This window comes from Typha angustifolia, chromosome 15 (genome assembly GCF_048772165.1).
Source record: "Typha angustifolia cultivar Huaian chromosome 15, ASM4877216v1, whole genome shotgun sequence".
Taxonomy (NCBI): Eukaryota; Viridiplantae; Streptophyta; class Magnoliopsida; order Poales; family Typhaceae; genus Typha; species Typha angustifolia.
This window is the reverse complement of record NC_133253.1, coordinates 17620375-17639733: the sequence shown is the minus strand read 5'-3', so window position 1 is coordinate 17639733 and position 19359 is coordinate 17620375. Positions and strand designations below refer to the sequence as shown.

Below are 19359 nucleotides of genomic sequence, written 5' to 3'. Positions count from 1 at the left end.
ATGTGATCTCAACCTAGACCTGGAAGTTTATTTTCGTACAGTATATGGGGCCAGGGCCCTATAAACTTTATTACAAAAAAATATACTCTTTTTACTATTTGATCAGAAAAAAAAACTATAAGATTAAGTACAGATAGAATACCCTTGGCCCCTCCTTAGATTTAGATTGTGCTCTAATTGCACAGGTATTCTAATAGCTGTTCTTCATCTTCTTTTCCTTTCTTCTTTCCATCTTGTTTAGAGTGGAGAAGGTTAAGCATAAGGATGGCATCCACATGCATACAATTGCAATTAGGCCATGCTTGTGGATCACTTCACTTATCTTTTCCTGTAGGGCATGTAGCTTAGCTTGATTAAAGGTGGGGTCTTTAGCTGGCAAGGAGTAAATCATTGAATACTTTGCTAAAGTAATACAAAGGAACATAAGCATCCAAGGTAGTAAAAGAACAAGATAATATGTCTCCTGATCAATAAATCTAACTGGGCCTTGCCCACTTCTCTCTCTCACAAGAAAAAAGTAAAAAAGAAATTGGAAAAGGGGAAAAACTAGATATGCTATCAGTAGTCTGAAAGGTTTGAAAAAAGAATAAATAAAGTTGGTAATAAGTATCACACATCCACACCGGCAAAAGACATCAAGTATTATTACTACTATTATTATTATTTTTAACTCTCTCATGAACACACATAAGAACAATATGGATCCCACCACCTGTTAAAGAAAATGAATAGCTGGTCTATTTTTTCTGCAGCAGAGTCCACTAATGATGGAAGCATTCGGTGATAAAGTTAAAGTGGCCCATCTTAATTTGTCACGGGATGGAATACATAACATTTAACAGCTCAAAGGTTACGATTTGCTTCCCATTTCCTTCTCTCTCTATTTTTTTTTTCTCCCCCTAAATTATACGCAACTGGTGAACAATACTTGTATATCCTTATCACCTTACGATGATTGAGATAGGCCCGCTGTATATTTGTATTCTTCCGAATTATTTTACTCTTATCTGCCAAACGCCAGATAGTAAGCATGCATGTAGATGGTTTAGAATGGCACACACTGGAGTCTGAACAAATAAGCTGTTGGGTTTAGTCCTAATAATATATATCAATCCTTTTGACTTTGGCCAGTTATTTTAAGCGGAATATATTTATCTCAATATTGAGATGGTACCCTTTACTTTACTATAATTGCAGTAAAAAAATCGAAGATGTAACGCATAAATTAATTAAATCTGAAAGGGAAGTGGATATTTCTTAACGAAAGAAACCTGTGTTAATTGCATTAAAAAAAGGAAAAAAAATAGAAGCACAATGTTTTAGTGCATCTTCTTTTAATGTACATTCCTTTGAAAGTAGAATATTAGGTGAGGGATGTGGACATCCACCCGTGGTAGTGAGCGGATTCTCTGGCACTAGCGTTGGATGATAACTTCTAATGTTTGTATACACATAATCTAATTTATAAGACAAGTTAACAAACCTGACTAATTATAATGAGAATTACATGCCTTGACCTCTCCCTGCAGTAGACAAGCAGTTTGGTCAGTTTGTCTTTGTAATCAGTGACTACTCGGCGTAACATTCAGTAAATCTTATGTACATACTTGAGAATCATATGCAATTATGGTCATGATGTATGTCTGTGAGTCATGATATTTTCTCTCTTTACATTGATACCCCACCAAACACTATTCATGCATATGTGTCCTTTAAAACCAGTACCATTTCAACTGTACCATTGCCATATATGGCACCTCTTAACTAAATGCCTGTACCATTTCAACTGTTTTGGAAAACATGCAAAACCACGCCATATGTTTAAACTTCCAGATTGGTCCGTCCATACGATTTCATTCTAACACAAGAAATATGTGAATGGCAACTCTGAGAATATTGATATGGCATTTTAAGCAGCGAGAATGACAGTAAGGCTTCTGGGACGATAGATAGAAGAAGCAGATGAGGCAAGTTCTGACGCTCTGAAACCACGATGACAGATCTTGAAGATTGTAACGGAGTACTCGATATTTTCTCAAAGAAAGGAGAGAATTTCTATCTGACATGTCCAATAAATGTCAAAACTGAATTTACTGCCATCAAACGCACTATTACATAATCAAAGGCCTTAGATGCACTTTAGGTGTGAGCGCTGCAATCCAGCATGTTAAGCTAGAGCCAAAAATTACCCAATTATGATTCATCCAAATTCTGTAGGACGAACTTCATATGCATGCAGATGTAAGAAAACTATACAAGAAACCAACATGGAGCAACACTGAATTGAAGGATGAAACGAATAATTCTTGTAGTTAAGAAAAAAAAAGTTCAAAATGTATATGGAGAAAAAAAAATGGACCTAATGGTAGATGATACACCCATTTTACCTTCTGAATCAATGATGAATAGACAAAAAATGAATGTTAATAATTCGAGCAGTACAAAAGATGACATCTCCCTTACTATGCAAGTTTCTTGGCTCGACCACTGGAAGGTTGTGTTTCATCTTTCTTTGACCCTGAAGCTTCAGGCTTTCGAGCCCAAGCAGGGGCACGGTCTGGTTCATAGCGATAGTCGTAAAATAGTTCCTCTCCTGCACCAATTCGTTCTTTCGCAAATATACCTACCCTATGATCACCTGCTACCATAATAACCTTTGCATAGCAATTTGGATCAGGAGAATGATTGGCAAACTTCAGTTTATCCCCCTTCCGATAGGCATCAAGAACAAACTGCACAGAATTGTTGGAGAATTGAATAATAGCATGTAGATTAGCAAGAATAGTATAAACAATAAAGATACATACCTGATCATTCAGGTTGAAAAGAAACGATGAGTTTTCACGGTCATATATCTTTCCACGCTTATCAGCTTCACGATGAGAAATCAGTTCACCAGTGTACTCCCCAAGATATTCATGTTTACCAACACTATTCTGTGAATCACCAAAGGTAACGAATGCAGATATTAGATAAGTAAACAAGATTTTCACTCTCAAAAAATAAAAAATAAAAGGAGAAACAAGGAAAATCTTACCTTAAGGAATGCCCCCCAGCCAGAAACATCCGATTTTCCAAGTAAAACCTACATGTATAGATTTTATTAGTAGCAGAAAGCTTCAGCTTGACATTTGAAACAACATTCTTCACACAAAAGATAAAAGAGAACTATTCCATGGATTGAAAATTAACCGCAATGGCAGAATTGTCTGTCTAATAATGGCAAAAGGGTGAGGTTTAATTTGGACATGGAAGACTCATTTGAAGAGTCAAAGGTAACCCTGAATACAGGGGTGAAAATAGACTATATATGGATCGGATATTAGTCAATCTACATCTGGATCCATATTTACTCTAGATACGGATACAGATTCAAATATGGATATTAGATGGACAACAAATGTAAAACCATATCCGGATAGAATGGATACATAAATTAATTGGATAGATCGACTCTTAAATGGATACGGATATGAACCAAATTTTGAATGAATACGAATACGAACCAGATCTTAAACGAATTTGAGTATAAACTAAATCTTAAATGGATTTCGATACAAATTGAATACCACCGAGAGCTTAACAAATAAAAATACAAATAAAATAGGAATTTAGATAGATTTGAGAAATAATGAATTTAAATATATTTGAAATTTGAGGATTGTAAAAGCAAGAAAGTTTAAGGATGCAATATACTAATAAGTTTATGTATTATATATTTATTAATGAATAAATATTTGAATAGTCCATATTTAATAATAGGATGCAGATCATAGAATATGAAAAAGCAAAATAAAGTATAACTAAACCAGGTTTGGGGAGCTAGAAAGTTTAAAAATCTATTAAATAGTAGTGAATTCAGGTTACATGTTTGTGGATAAACAGATCAATCCAAATCTGAATCAATATCTGATTCTTTATCTGAATGAAATTCATATATCCGTATTCAAATGTGAATCCATTTTAGAATTCCTATCCGAATCCAAATCCTAGTCCAGGTCAGATAGAAATTTTGCAACCCATATCCTACATTTTTGGATACAAAACTGGTTGGATCGGATATAATTCGACCTATTTTCACCCCTACCTGAATATCATCTGAGAGGCCTATTAATCTTTGAACATTTTGGTTGAAGATTATAAAATTAAATACTGCTGACTAACTCCCCTAAGTAGTAAAATACCTAGTGGTTGATTGGTTCAAGCAATTTCTGACCTGGATGAGGAAAAGCAAATCAACTTTTTCAAGGCATGCAGCGACGAGTATTTGGTTGTGGCAGATATTTGAAGCCGTGAAGAAAGCAGGCATGAGCTTTGAGGTTCTCATATAGAGTTCTATGATGCCACAGATGTAACTATGAAAGACTTCCAGAGTGGGTAGCCAAATTAAGAAATGGAGTTACTTTTCTATTCAAATCATATTCACAAAAAGTATGATGTAAGGATATCATGCCCCTTGATCTTGTTGGTGTATAACTCTGAAGAGTTTGATTGAACATCATAAGATTACCACTTTGAGGATACCAAACATCCATATCTCCTACATCCTAATCCAACCAAGTGTTTTTGCATATTTTTCCTAGAGTACATAAGTGTCCCTATGTGTTTATACATGTAGATAATGTGTACATGCATTTGCAGTTGTGAAATACCTTACATACACATGCATACATAGAGATGATTATACCATCATAATACACAGTGCATTAAAGAGATCGTATCTAGCTTGAACCTTGAGTATAAAGATCATAAATTCGCAATTTAAGAATTATTATTAGGGACTATATGCAACAAATCATAAGTTGCAAAAATATAATCTTATATATGAAATGACCAAATAGATGTCTTATCAGATTCAAGGCATTTAGCTTAAGATTACTATCCTACATTATGGAAGGGCTTCCTAATGCAGGGAGCTCATGAAATGAGGCATCTAGAGAGAAGATATAAGCAGCCTTACCCCAAACTTGTGCACATAGGTTAGCACTGATGAACACATGCAGCAAGAAATTGAAATAATTTCAAATGAAATGCGAGGAGTCAAGCCTTGTTCTCAAAGTACCATAGTTATCAAAATCGAAATGGCCCGGGTGGTCTGATAGGTAAACCGGTGAACTGACCACCAAGGCGGTTTGGTTTTGTCACTAGAACGGAAATGCAATTGATTCGGTAAAAATAGGCCGAGCTGACAATTCCACCATTGAACCATGCAACGAGGAACCAACTGGATTGCTCATTTTATTTTTAAAATTACCTAGTTGTCCTAAATATTCAACTATTCTATTATACCATAAAAATAAATTAGTCCTGAAATAAAAATAATGCTATTTTCAAAAATTAAAAGCGCAATTAAGATATAAATTTGTACAAGTCCATATGATTTGATGTATTTAAACTTAATATTAGTTTAAAATGGCTAAATAATGAAAGAAATACAATTGCATTGCTTTTTTAGTTTTTACAACTACAAGTATATATTTAAATATTTAACATAACTCTAAATAAACCAGTAGTCCAAACAGGTGACCTAATGGTTGAACATGTAATCCAGTAACTCGACATCTAACCAAGTCAACATCCAATCCGCGTCTGATAACTATGTTCTCAAACTATATGAGGCCCTCTATTATACAATTGGCAATATGATGGCAAAATTTACGGTTTCTGCATAGACCTTTAAGAGTGTAGATCATGTAGACATGTTAGACCTTCTGTTTATGAACTCTATGGTTGAACAAGCAAGTAAGATGTCCGGAACTCACAACCATAATCTCTACTATAAGAGAGTAAAAAAGAGATTTCTCAACATACCTCCAGCTTAAAAAAATAAGTTATGAAATAGAATAATAGTGGTTTATATTACCCTTTGTTGTTGTTTCAGAAGAAGCTTCATATTCCGGCATTCATAATTATCACCTCTTTGATTCGGTCCCCCTAATGTACCATCACCACAACTGGACAGAAAAGTAAGAATAAACAATACAAAATGTTATCAACTAAAATCATAAGGCATACAACACAAATGAAAAGATTAAACTGTAACTCTGTAAGCAAAAAAGGTGTAACACTGTTTCAGAAACAGTTTCCTTTATTATCCTATACAATTACCTAGACATGTCTCAGTTTCTTGTATCATGTGAGCATAGATGATGACAGTGAATTCAGCATTTCTCTAGATAAATTAAATAATTGTGTTTCCTGACTCTACTTTACATCAGCACTGACCACTCATTTGTTGGCATATATAATGATTTTTCTTAAGCGTAGTTTTTCTTTTTCATTTTATATTCTTTGACAGCCTTGTCTTCTCTGCACCTGCCTAGAAGAACACCTGATAAGAACAGAACTAAGTAATTTGACAAAGCATATAGATTTATACATAAGTGCGCACACACACAGCCACACACAGAGAGGAGGAAATTGGTCCTTAAAGAGCCAGCTAGGCTACACACGTACCCGACCCAGCAATTTCTGCACACATCAGGGTCACATTCCCTATCAGCAGCAAAGCATGGGCATTGACGGCTTCGACACTGACTCTTGGCACAATGACAACCTCGAAATCGATTCTTGCAAATTTTTGGGCACCTAAATGCAAGAAAGCAAGATCACATAAACAAAACATCTAATGGAAGCTTATTATCAACATAAACATTGTCAAACAAAGCATGCCATACAAAACTAGCTAAGAAGAATACAAAAGTACTTGCTTCAATTGAAGCTTACACAATATCAATTATGTGGGTCAATTAGAATGGCACAATCCATAAATTACAAGTGTACAACAGGTAAACAGTTAATTGACTCATGCATCATTCCATACTGCATACAGAGGTTAATTATGTTGTATTAATAAATTAGTTCATCAAGCGATAGAAGTTGTAATAACCTCCTTAATAAGCAAGTCTTGCTATTATTTCTAACGTAATAATCATGTATATTGGGTTAGAAATGAAAAAAAAAAGTGTGCATCCGCCAATGCAAGGTCTAGGGAGGGTAAGATGTAAGCATCCTTTACGCATCAGTTGAAATGCCACTCCATGACTTGAACCATGAATATATGGATATCAACCTAAGAGACGCCTGTCTATTGGGTAACAAACAAGTGAATAAAAAGATAACTAGCCCAACAACCAACTACTAAACCAGTCTTCGCAACGAGAGAGTAAGCATGACAGAAGTCTTAGGAGCAGTCAATAGCCCCACAGTCAACCAATAGTGATTCCCATACTTGCATCGTCTGTTCACACAATTGATTATAATTAACATCAAAACATAAATGTCTGTATGTATGTGTATACTACCCAGCGTTCAACTGCTAATGCAAGTTTTGCAACAAGAAAGAAGAATGAAATGCATGCCTAAAGTATTCAGTAACTTCACCGCCGCGATGATTGTGATTCCCAAATGAAGATAGGTAATAGCACATTAATTAGGGATAGATACAGGATTAGGATTCCATACCAATAATAATTCTACAAGTACTTCAAGATATAACATACAAAGTTATGGATGGAAGGCAAAGCCATAAACCTAGTAGGACAATTAGTCTTCACTTCATGTCTTTATGGTATATATGCCATCCCAAAAAAAGTGATTTGTATGGGAAACTTGAAAAAGGGAATATGACTTGAAAAATCAAAATAGAATATGAGATCTAATTGTGGAAGTATGTAAACAGATTCTGAAGGTCCGGAGTGCTACTTGTGTGAGTTTTTGGATTTTGGATGGACATGCATGCAGCTATCAATTTTTATAATTTCTATACATCAATCATAAAAAACTAAGAACATATCACCAGAATTGTAGTTAGGCATAGGAAAAAAAAAAGGGGACAAACTCACCCACAGTATTTCTCGCAGCATGTCCCATTCAGGAGGCAAGGGCATTGCTTTCCACAAGCAGATTGACAACCACAGGGATTGTACTGGCGGCAAGGTTGATCCTTTCTCTCTGTAATCCTTTTCCTTATGGAATGATAACCAGCAGATTTCCATGTGTACTTCAACCGACGAACTCTACCTCGTCTTCTAAAGAATCTAGATCTTGCACGTAATTCACCACCCTGCAAGTTATCAGGGTGGTGTCAGATTAAGATATCAAGTTCTCAACAGAAATGAAACTTATACATATATCATTGACAACATAATTCACAATGAACCTTTGGGTGTCCTTCAACAAGAGAATTTGCACCATCAGGTGCTCCAGATAGTCCTCTATTTTCAACGTAACTCATGTACTGAAAAACCTCCATACAGGTTTTCATTCCACTCAAAAGATTCCTAGCAATTAGACAACTGCACAGACAGAGAAGCATATTTCTTTTGGACTTGGTACAAAAATAACAAACAGGAGCAATAACATAGTCTATAACAAACACTGATGAAAAACTAATAATAGATTATGCAATTGTACAGTGTAGACAAATAGGTGCCACTTAACTCTCAAATATGCCCTGATACGTTATATAAGTGGGCAATGGATTTGAGAGAGTCCAAGATATAAGTAGATTTCGTTCAAGTCAGAGCCACTGATATTTATAAACCCAGTCATCTGAACCTCGAAGTAAAATGGGCATCAGTAAGTTGCTCCAGAGGGTATTGTGTAAATCTGGAGATTACATCCTGATAAGGACCCAACAGATCTATCAACTAAGAATGCAGCTATTTAATGTACAGAAGAAGGATGAAATTTGACAAGCCCTAGCCCCCTTGGTAGTTTGCCCGTGTTTGGGAGAAGAGAAAAAGAAAATATTTCCATTGCTTGCCCAAAATAACTGATACTCCTTTCATAATAAACCCTGATCAATCCAATGGTCGAAAGCAACTTAACTCAAACTGATAAGTTGAACCAACTATAGACTCAACGAGTTAATCTCCACCGACCAATCCAAACTGTCTACCTGTCCTCAGAGTTTGATGGTCATTTGAATGCACGAAACTCTATTTAAATAGGGCAGCAAATGTTGACAGTTGTTCAAACGGGGGAAGGTCCATTTGAATGGGGCATCAAAACATGTCGGGCATTCAAATGGATTGTCGTGCCTCCGTCCATATTGCCTCCTCCATTAGCTGCTTGGTGTCACCTCCTCTGATAAGTGAATTGGAATGGCGTAACTAGACTTCCATTTCTATCACATACACACATAAAAAAGAAATCACAAATTTCCATAGTATATGGAAATCTCTTTTACATAAGATTGTGTTTTAAAAGTTGTGAAAGATCTCATCATTATCCAAATGTGACATTTTGCTTATGCAGCTTAGCAGTTGAAATCAAATTATAAAATTTACACCTCATCTTAAACTAAACTATTTGTATTCTCAGGTCATGATTCTCTGACTGAAACCTATGAAATACACTATCAGAAATAGGAGAAACCTTTTCAACTAGTCTGAAATTGAAAATTATGAAAACTTATGTAAACACTAGTAACAGAATTTTTATGGCATCTAATAGCTAAGAATTGTTGTTACAGTCAGATGGACTTAAACATCAAGGTACATGAGAGTATCAGAGTCTCCTCAAGAGATCTTTTCCTCAAGTTCTGACTTCTGAGATGATAATTTGATCTATTTACAGTCAATTTGACATGAAAGCAAACCTTCAATCTGAGTTTTGCAATCATATTTACTAAACTATATCTGTACTAAATCTATGGTTCTATAATCAATAATAATGTCCGCAAAACTTCCTACTACTCTAGCAATAAAGATATCTACCTTATATTTTTCAAGGCTTTCCAAGGGGTCCCCAGTTATATTATCCTTTCTTCCAGCAGAATAGAAATTTTATAACACTTCTCCAGAGTGAATTTTGGATATAAATAGTAGGTGAACTTTCAACATTGCAAACATCAGTAAGGAAAGTGATTTTAGCACCTTCTCTCTGCAGATGGAACTCACCTTATTGATCAACTTGCATAAAATTTGTCAACATAGAGTAGGAAAGATTAGATAATGACATAACATAAAAGATTTGTTTATTAACGATAATAAGAAACTTGAAAAAAGAAATGTTTGTCAATGATATTATCACACTTTTGAAATATTGTCATTCAAAGATGTTTCATCACGTCTCTTAGTTTATCTTCCTTATGTGAAAAAACTTGCGCCAATTTAAGTAATCATATTTCCATTTCATCCAAACTCTTTGCATGCCTAGTAAAGCTACTGAAAAGATGAAAAGGTTGTCATAGAAATTTTTCTCAGAGCGTTCCTATACTTTCATCAGTTCCCTAAATTGCTATTATTTATTTGGTTTTGGAGATAATCTGAATCAGATGCAAACTAAACACATGGAATCAGCCATTCATGTTCTCAAAGACCAATAAGTTGTTTAAATCAACCTTCTCACATCTTATCATCCCTTTGTCTCAATAATATAAGAGATAATGAAAAACAAGATAATCTACCAATAGATAATAATCTTGGGTTGCAGGCAGAGGAGATTATCACATGCATACTGCATGGCAAACTAAAATGCACCCACATATCCATTGTCAATAAAAATCTATTAGCCTGAATACATAATATAGCAAGTGATTAAAATTGGCAATAATGGGCATATACAGGTTATCTCAACAAAATACACTGACCTATTCCTTCCGAAGATCTCAAGACCTTTAAGAAAAAGTCCTTGCTCAATGACCTTCCAGGATTTACTACAAGGCTCATCCTGCTTGCAAATGTTCTCATCAACAAACTCTTCTTTCGGAAAATTATTGTCAACATCTGTTGGTGATAACTCTTTTGCCATTTCACCACTAGAATCATTCTGAACTTCAGCACGAACAGAATTAATACTGTCCCTCTGAGGTGCCCCCTTTTTCTTGGAATTTCTAGTTTTGGGAACTTTGTTCTGTGAGGATGAACTAGAGTCTTTGTTACCGTTACGTGTGTCCGATCTAAGCTTCATATCCCTCGGCCAAAGCGATCCACTAACAATTGAATCAGAATCTGATATCATCTTCTTTTGTCTCTTTTTTATGCAGACAAGAACCCGCTCAGCAACTCTTTTGTTGTTTCTTTTCCGTAAACCACATTTGCCACCTAGCTTACCTTTTACAGGTGATGAAGTGATTTGAAAAGATAAGCTATTCTGAGATGGATGTATTTCAGACTCACTGCTCTCTGAAACAATTCTTGCATTTGAAGAAGCACTTTCACTTTGTTGAGATTTTGCTTTCCTTCCTACTGAAGAGCTTTGTGTTTTCTTTCTAGGAGACAGCTGGATTCCAGCACTACCAGATGAATGGGTGGGCTCTACAATATTTTGAGGCACTTGAGAATCCACTGCAGTATTACTATCTGGTTTGGAAGCCTGACGTAAAATAACACAGAACAAAAATTAGGAAACCATCAAAGATTTTAGCAATTCGCAAGAGGTAAAAATATAGAAATTGTCAAGCTACAAAATTCAAATATATACCAGTCTGTAACAATGAATACCGCATGGTATGCCTTCATCTGAGTTGCTCCAAGGTAAATGTTTTTCTGCCTGATGGGGAGAAACTACAAAAATTAAGAAGCAAATGAAAGAAGCAGAACAATCATCTTTTGCATGCATCCACTTACAGGAAATACCAGGTCCTGAGAGCATCCATGTAGTCTACAATCAAAAACCTACAAAAATCAACCAGGAACAAACAAATAAAATAATCCAAAGATGTCAACCAAATATGAAGATTAAATTTATAAAAGGTAAGGTGCCTACCAGACATCGACGACAAAAAAGATTATCAAAAGAATCCAGTGCAGCATCCAGATCTTTTTCAAGAAATGCATTTCTAACTTTGGCATCACTTTCAACTTCTTTTTTAACACATTCCACATTTTTCTCTACTAAAAAGCTCTCATATCTTGCCTGTATAAGATGTTTGATGTTGTTTCATACATCTGTCAATGCCAGCACAAATGAATCGGAAAGAGCTACACCCAAGTTTACGAAGCATGATGCTCATCATATTTAAGAGAGTAACTCAGATAACAGCATGATACAGAAAGTCATAGCTTGCACACGAAAAACTTGCCTTTATTTCGTCAGGAGTCCTCTCAAAGCACTGACCTAACAAACTCAGCCCAGTATCAGACAAACCAGTTTCTTGAATGGTCATCCTACAAGTACAAAGAAAAATTAATTACTAACCTGGACATTTTAAAGGATGAATAAAATATATATGTAATAACCAGAATTACAAAAAATTTAAAATCAGGAAAGGTCATGTGTGATACATGTGCCTTCTCCTTCCTCATTCTCTTCTTTCCTTAACTGACCCGCTCCACAATAACGACAAATCCCATCTAATTTGTTGCGATGCCGTTGGGGCAAACCCAAGGTTTTTTTTCTCTATAAAAGCCTCCCAACCCTCCTCTTTTCCCCTTGGCCGTCTTCTTCTTCTTCCATTGTCAAAGCGTACGATCATCAGACTCGAGCTGTCAGAGCAAAGACGGAGCAAGTAAAGACCACCCCGCTATTTGCTTATGAGTCCTCTTCCACTTCTTCGATTAATTTCAGTTTAATTGAGTGTTTTCAGTATAGTCTCGCTTTTGGCCTTTTCGACTTTGCTAGCAAAATATGTCAATCGATCACTTCGAGTGACTGCTAGCTAGCCAAGAAGCTTCATGTGGGGATCCCCATGCCCAGGGTACCCTTCATGGGTACTCCAATTTTCTAGGGAGGCTATGTCGCATAGCCTCCTACCGACGAGCTTTGTGCCTATCAAAGTTGGTGTTTGACCTCTCGGACATGTTTCCCACCTTGTGTGGAGTATGTTGATGCTTTTCATTAGAGCCCGCATTGCTAAAAGGGTGAGCTCCATGGTTGTCGGCCAAGGAGTAGTACTCAATCACAATCGGCCACTTTGGCTAACCTTCCTCCACATCATGTGGGTCATGTGTAAGTAGAATTGTCAAAAAAGCTTGTTGACTCGCGAGTTCAACTCATTTAGAGCTTGACTCGAACTCTAAATGAGCCAAGCCAAGCTGAGTTTTTGAACTCAAATTTTTAATCAAGCGGAGCTCAACTCAAGTAGGCTCGATATATAATATGTGAGATGATATATGTATATAGATAAAAATATATGCAAGTTATATGTAGCACAGCTGGTTAAGATACTTTGTTCTAAGCTAGCCAACCTGGGTTCGATTCCTAGCATACTCCATTTATTTGTTATTTTTTCGATAAGGAATCTTTAGGTGTTTAATCCCATATTGAAAAATCAATAGGATGCTACCTTATAACCATCCTTCCCTCTAATGTATCAAATAGGCTTAAGTGATCTTAGAATTAGACTAATGGAGTTATTATGGTTTTTGGATCGAGCTAGTCGAGCCAATTTGAGCTAGCTTGATATTTTGGCTCGTTCGCCCTAGTTGTGAAGGCCTCTTTGGTATGGGCCACCGATGATAGAGATTGCCGGCAGCTTAATCCCTTGTCGCGAATCCATTGGGGAAGACAGTATGATTGGGATCTAATATCCCAACCCGTGAGTGGGTATAGCCCAAACCCGATCTAGGTTCCTTTACCAAAAAAGTTCCTATTTCCTTTACTAGAAACATCATCTTTCTCGAAACCCTATTGAGTTTATTCTCCCCATGCAAGTTATAATGTCATTCAAACAATTTAATGAGCTATTAGAAGATCAAAGATCCAACAACCTATCATGTAGGTCAATTAGTTCTACGATATAAAAAGTTGTTGACTGGGTTGAAGTTGACAATCAATATAGTAGGCTTCTTTATACATAAACCGGATAGATGCAGAAAGAGCTAAAGTACTGCAATCAGAGTTTACAATGTTACCGAATAATATAATCTTCAGTATTTCTGAACTCTTTCTTTTCTTCTTCATCCTCAACTGCATCGTCTTCACTATCACTGCAAATTAAGGCTTCACCACAATTTTGATCATAGTAGATTCTTCTACGACCAACAACAGATTGATCCTCTGTCATTCTCTGGTTCCTGCACAGATTTGGTTTAGCAATCAAGAAATCTATCATCAATAAACAGAAGAGGTGTAAACAAATTAATAACATATGATGTTTGGGAATAAAGGTTCAGTTGTGGTACTTTCCTATTAACGAAACTTTATTTTAGAGCTAAATTTTATTTGAAAAGCATTAAAGCGACAACAAAATGGAAAGGAATGGTATCATTACCCAATAACAAAGGAGCAAGATTGGTGCAATATAAAATCAATCAAAAGATAATAAACTACAAAATCAACCACTAAAATTGTTCCCATAAGTTAGGCTATTGTCTTCATCAATAGAGATAAGATCCCAAAATTTCATGCAATCTATGGCTCAAAATCATTCAGAGTCATAAATTTCATTGAAAACAAGATTAACTTTGATATTTTAACTTAATGTATAGAAAGAGAAAACAATAGTAAACGATTGGTAATTATCTTTGACATTATCTTGAACAAATTCTCTACACCATTCAACTTATAATAGTTGCATTGCTTTAAGAACATCAGAAGTATCATTTTATTTTATTCTGCCTCCAAGAATTTCAGTTTATGTAGTTTCAGTAGCTCCAGATCAGGTTAGGTTGGCAGTAAGTCATAAGTATTGAGAATTCATAGAAGGTAGAAGATTCAAAAGTATAAGTTCTGCAATATTTTGATATACTAATGTTATCCTTATAGTTTCACATATAATATCAACTCATCTTTCAGTTGAACTTCGATTAGGATATGTAGAAATTAGAAACTAAGAACATAAAGAAAGAATTGACAAAAACAAGCTTTTTGCACATTTATAAAAGCTATATCTATAACATAATCAAATCAAATAACTATACATTTAGTGACTTAAGTCAGTGGTATGCATGTATCTTGTATATATATATATATATATATATATATATATATAGGCATTTTTTTTCACTTTATACTCTGACTCCCTTATTATGTATGAGCCCTTAAACCTTACTTCTTGGACATATATAGGCTATAGAGGAACCCCAAATGATTCAGATTTATTGATAAATTTTTTTGCTGATTCAAAGAAAAGTTGTGAATTTATTCTCGGAATATTAATCAGCCCATCAAGAAAACATATTCTTAGACTGTAACCGCATATTTAAAATTGTAAAATAAATTTTATCTGCTTAAAATGATCAAAAGATTCAAACTATACACTAAAAGATCCCATCTAATGTGTAATCAAAACTTATAACATATTATGCACTAAACCTATACCACATAAGATGAAACTTTCATAAATCCAAGACAAATTTTTCATTGCCTAACAAAGAGAAGAGATTCTGAGCCAACTCGAAATATGGGTTAAACTAGCACAGACTCCTCAATCATGATAGATTGGCTAAAGAAGTTGAGAGAACCCTGTCATAGATGCAGCTTATCAAGTTGGTAGAATTGCTCAATTCATACTAAAATTGTATCAGAAGATGAAAACTTGGAAATTTGGGATGATATGTGTTACAAGATAGAACCTATTGTTATTCAAACTATCATAACAACATAACAAATAAATTTACGCATGTATTCACTATAACTGATGATTTTACTTAACTAACAGTGCATTCCAAAAGTAATGTAAACAATTAGACGTCAGAAAATTCAACCATCCCGAAAATTAGGGAAAAGAACATATTGTCCAGTAACTTTGAAGCTAAATAAATATTTTAGGCACTTATTTCAGAGAACTTTGGAAACACCTATGTTTTTTCAGATACACCACCTGTCCAAAAAGATCCATGTAGTGTATGGAGGTAGTTTTGTTACTTCGGGCAGTTTTATTGGTCGGATCGCATTCTTTCCTCCCAAGTTGCTTCCTAAAAGAACAGTTGATGAGGCATAAGAACTTTCTTCTTCACAGCTGATGCTGTCTTTTTCTCCGGCCGATATTTCAAGACTATTCAGCGTACACAAAGCATCATCTTGCCTTCTTGTCAACAAATCTACATCTATATCAGTACAATTGGATGTAGTATTTCTCCTCGCTTTTGACAAATTGTAAGCATGTTGTGTTATGGTACCGAGTTTCTGCTTGTTCTCTTCCATTTTGTCCTGGATGGAGTTGTAATATTGAAATTTTGCAGAAAAGCTTATAATCAAACTGACATCCACAAGAGAATACAGGACCAATCGCCAAAATCAGGTACCCTACTTGTGGTAACAAAGGACATGGAACTTACCTTAATATAAATATAACGATCAGCAACAATTTGTTTCTTCAGGGACTCAATAACAGATGAAATGTCCCGTGATACACCGGTTCCTTCTTTAACTTTGGTTATCTGCAATACAAATTTAAGTTAGTAATAGGGTACATGGTCCTTACTTTTAAAGCCCAAAAGACTATTAGAAAGGCTAAATATATTTAGACAGAGAAAGTAAAAGAGTACTAACAACATCGCATATACGCCAACAAACAATAAGAGGCTCTTGAAGCCAAACACATGATCTAGATGCACGATGCACCTCAAAAATACCAAAATTATATTGACTTTTTATATACATTTTCCCTATTGTTAATTGCATTTTCCAAACAGGAGAACATACAAGCTACAATGATAAAACTTATTATATAATAAGTAATCAAATCTAGAACCTTTTAAAACTAGATATATGAAAGAGGTGTTATTACTTAGCTTATCATTGCCATAATATAAACCAGAATATGCAGCACCAAATATTATCATTAAGTCACTTGGCCGATCCGTATAACTTAATGCCTTTGGATGGCAAAATACTTATGTAGACATTAGTATGACTGCATATCCAAATACAATCTCTTAATATACTATACCAGCATATCCTCAAATAGTACGCTAGTAGCCCATTTATCTCTCAGTTCTTTCAAAGAACTTGATCATGTTTGTTTCCTACTCATTTTTTATATACAAATCTATCGATAGTATTCTTAAATGTGACATGCATTAAATGCCTGCAAGTTTCAAAATCAACCATCTGCTGCCTATGCATTATGATATAATGTAACCACACTAACTTTGCAGCTTTGTTCTTCTCTGATGGGTGGGCAGCCTCACGATGAAGCCTTGCCAGATGGAAATTAGAGTGTTTTTAATCTAACAATATGTACAGAAGAACAAATTGATGCAGTACCTCTAGATGGGATATGACTGGAGACAACTTTGAGTTTACAAGTTAAATAGTTGTGTTCTCACTGGTTACTCGCAACATTTTCTAAAACGTGATTCTTTTTCCTGTAAATTTTATTAGTTGCCAGATTGCAACATCTTGACTATATAAGAAAGTTCTTGATCAGGATCCAAAATAGCATTTATAACAATAACCAATCAAAGATGTTCCTTCACAATATTTGGAGCAAAGAATGAAGGAAATGATTAAACAAAATCTTGGAGAAGTCCCAAATTCAAGGAACATCATAAAAACCAAACAATCTTGAGAATAGCACAACGATATCAAGATAAGATGATCATGGCAGAAGAGGAAGAAGATGAAGAAACAATATATCGTACATCTATTTAATTCTGTCCTATCTATTTTTCCTTTACTTATATATACTAGTAGCGAGCTATAAAAGGGGAAGTGGTCCATTTCAAGAAATTCTCCAATGAAGGAAGTCCCTCCCACTTATATGAGTTTTATAGTGACTCCTTCCCTCCAAGAGAGTTAGGAAAACCAGAAGCAAGTTCCAGATCTCTATCCAGAATTCCCTATCTCTTCTTCCCAATTCTTATATATTCCAGGGTCATCTATCACTTTAAACACCACCTGCTAACACTTGGTTGTAAGAACTTTTAAATTATTTTATTTTGACATCTCAAAATTTAAATTATGGTAGAGGCAGACCCATATTGTCGAGAGAAGGTTCCATTTGACCTTTTCCTGTATCATATAAACCCTCAGTTCCTTAAGCAGTTTCACTATGCTGGGCAGGCGGAATGCATGTGGACCTGACAAATACAATATTTTCACTTGTGTGGTTGTAATTCTTGCCTCCCTGCTCCCAAGTCCCAAGCTGTCATGATTCAAGCCGTGAGAACAGTCTTCCCCAGTGATTGTGGTTGGACTGAGCAAATAACCACCGAAATTTTAGGACAAACCCAGACAAGTTCCTTGCATTCAAATCCATGTCTTCCTTCCTCTCTTCGGTTCACCACTAAAAGCTTTCCTGATAATGACGATCCCCGAGCCATCATCTCAGACCATTCACTTGCCACAACGACTCAAAGAAAAATCCCAAATGCCACAATGTAGCTCCAATTTCCAACCCAATCACCTCGAAATCCCATCAAAGTTGCTCTAAAACACCCCACCTTCCACCAACATTACGCTAAAATCGAACAAAAAAAGGAAGCAAAATCGAACAAAACATAAAAAGAAATCAAACGACCTCAAGACCGCCGTCGGGGTCCGATTTGCTCTCCGAAGCCGAGGACGAGACCTTGGACGCCATGGCCGCAGGATTCCTTCTCGCCCTCTCGGCTTCCCTCTCCTTCCCCCCACCTCCTCCGAAACCCTAATCGCGCGCCTCGGAAATCGCGACGACAGGAGCCCGCCGCCAGCGAGGCGTCCGCAAATTAGTAAAGGAAAAGAACACACTAAAAAGACGAAATATATATATATAGCGAGAGAGAGAGAGAGAGAGAGAGAGAGAATGCGTTGAAACGTTGACAGGCGAGGCGACGCGACGCGACGCGAGAGGAAGCGGGGGTGAAAAAATTGGGGGGAACCACCCAACCCTCCTCGATTTTCCTTTTTTTTTGAAATCGTGGAATATACCCGATAAAAAAGAAATTATTTGGTGTCGGGTCAGATGGCCAATTGCAGCTGCTCGAGTTTTTGGGTAGGTGGCCCAAAGCCGCCAAAAGACTGGGTAGCTCGTTTGGCATTTTGATCCTTTGCTATTTTGGTATCATTACGAATTTTTCTTTTCTTTTCCATTGGATTAGGTAGAAATATTGTTCACCAAACCCCGTTTGACTACGCAACTATAAAAGAATAAAGTTCCCCCCTACTCGGATCTATTGGACATGGTTCCAGTCAAAGGAATTGAATTAGGAGCTCATCTTTGATAGACTCTTCATTTATAAGGAAGTCCACTTAAAAATCCACCACCATTTTATGGACAGTTGTTTGGGCTAATAGCTTTTTATATAGCTCAGGTCGTATGTTCTCGTCCGTTAATCAGGGAGATACTACGACATGAAACTGGACGATTGTTAAGGCTAAAAAGATGTAATAATATGTTCACATAAAATCAAGAATTAAGTTAAAGTTATTGGATGATGTCTTTTGGAGTAAAGTCTGACATGAGACAGCCTTCTGCTGTAGTGTTTGTACGTTCTCTTGTTTCCGATGTTACGTCAACGTCTTCAATTATCATCGATCGAGTCT

The 19359-nt window shown here is 35.8% G+C and overlaps 1 protein-coding gene across 1 annotated transcript; it reads right to left on the bottom strand.

Moving 5' to 3' along the window:
• Positions 1-2158: 2158 nt before the first annotated feature.
• LOC140778775 (histone-lysine N-methyltransferase CLF) lies at positions 2159-18743 on the bottom strand. Its single transcript, XM_073123637.1, has 16 exons — positions 18356-18743; positions 16170-16271; positions 15713-16041; positions 13803-13964; positions 12032-12116; positions 11716-11865; positions 11577-11624; positions 11431-11499; positions 10598-11322; positions 8162-8297; positions 7845-8065; positions 6457-6588; positions 5864-5954; positions 3038-3085; positions 2808-2936; positions 2159-2732 (listed from the first exon to the last, which is right to left on the bottom strand). Exons 1-16 carry the CDS (start codon positions 18416-18418, stop codon positions 2463-2465), a joined length of 2760 nt encoding a protein of 919 aa, XP_072979738.1. The 5' UTR covers positions 18419-18743; the 3' UTR covers positions 2159-2462.
• Positions 18744-19359: the final 616 nt, after the last annotated feature.

Excerpts from the sequence above, each read along its gene's own strand:
- LOC140778775 (XM_073123637.1), bottom strand. The coding sequence starts at position 18,418 with ATGGCGTCCAAGGTCTCGTCCTCGGCTTCGGAGAGCAAATCGGACCCC. Across the intron at positions 11,323-11,430 it reads GTATTCATTGTTACAGACTG|GCTTCCAAACCAGATAGTAA; the intron begins GTATATATTTGA and ends ATTTTACGTCAG. Across the intron at positions 2,937-3,037 it reads GCTGGGGGGCATTCCTTAAG|AATAGTGTTGGTAAACATGA; the intron begins GTAAGATTTTCC and ends GGTGATTCACAG.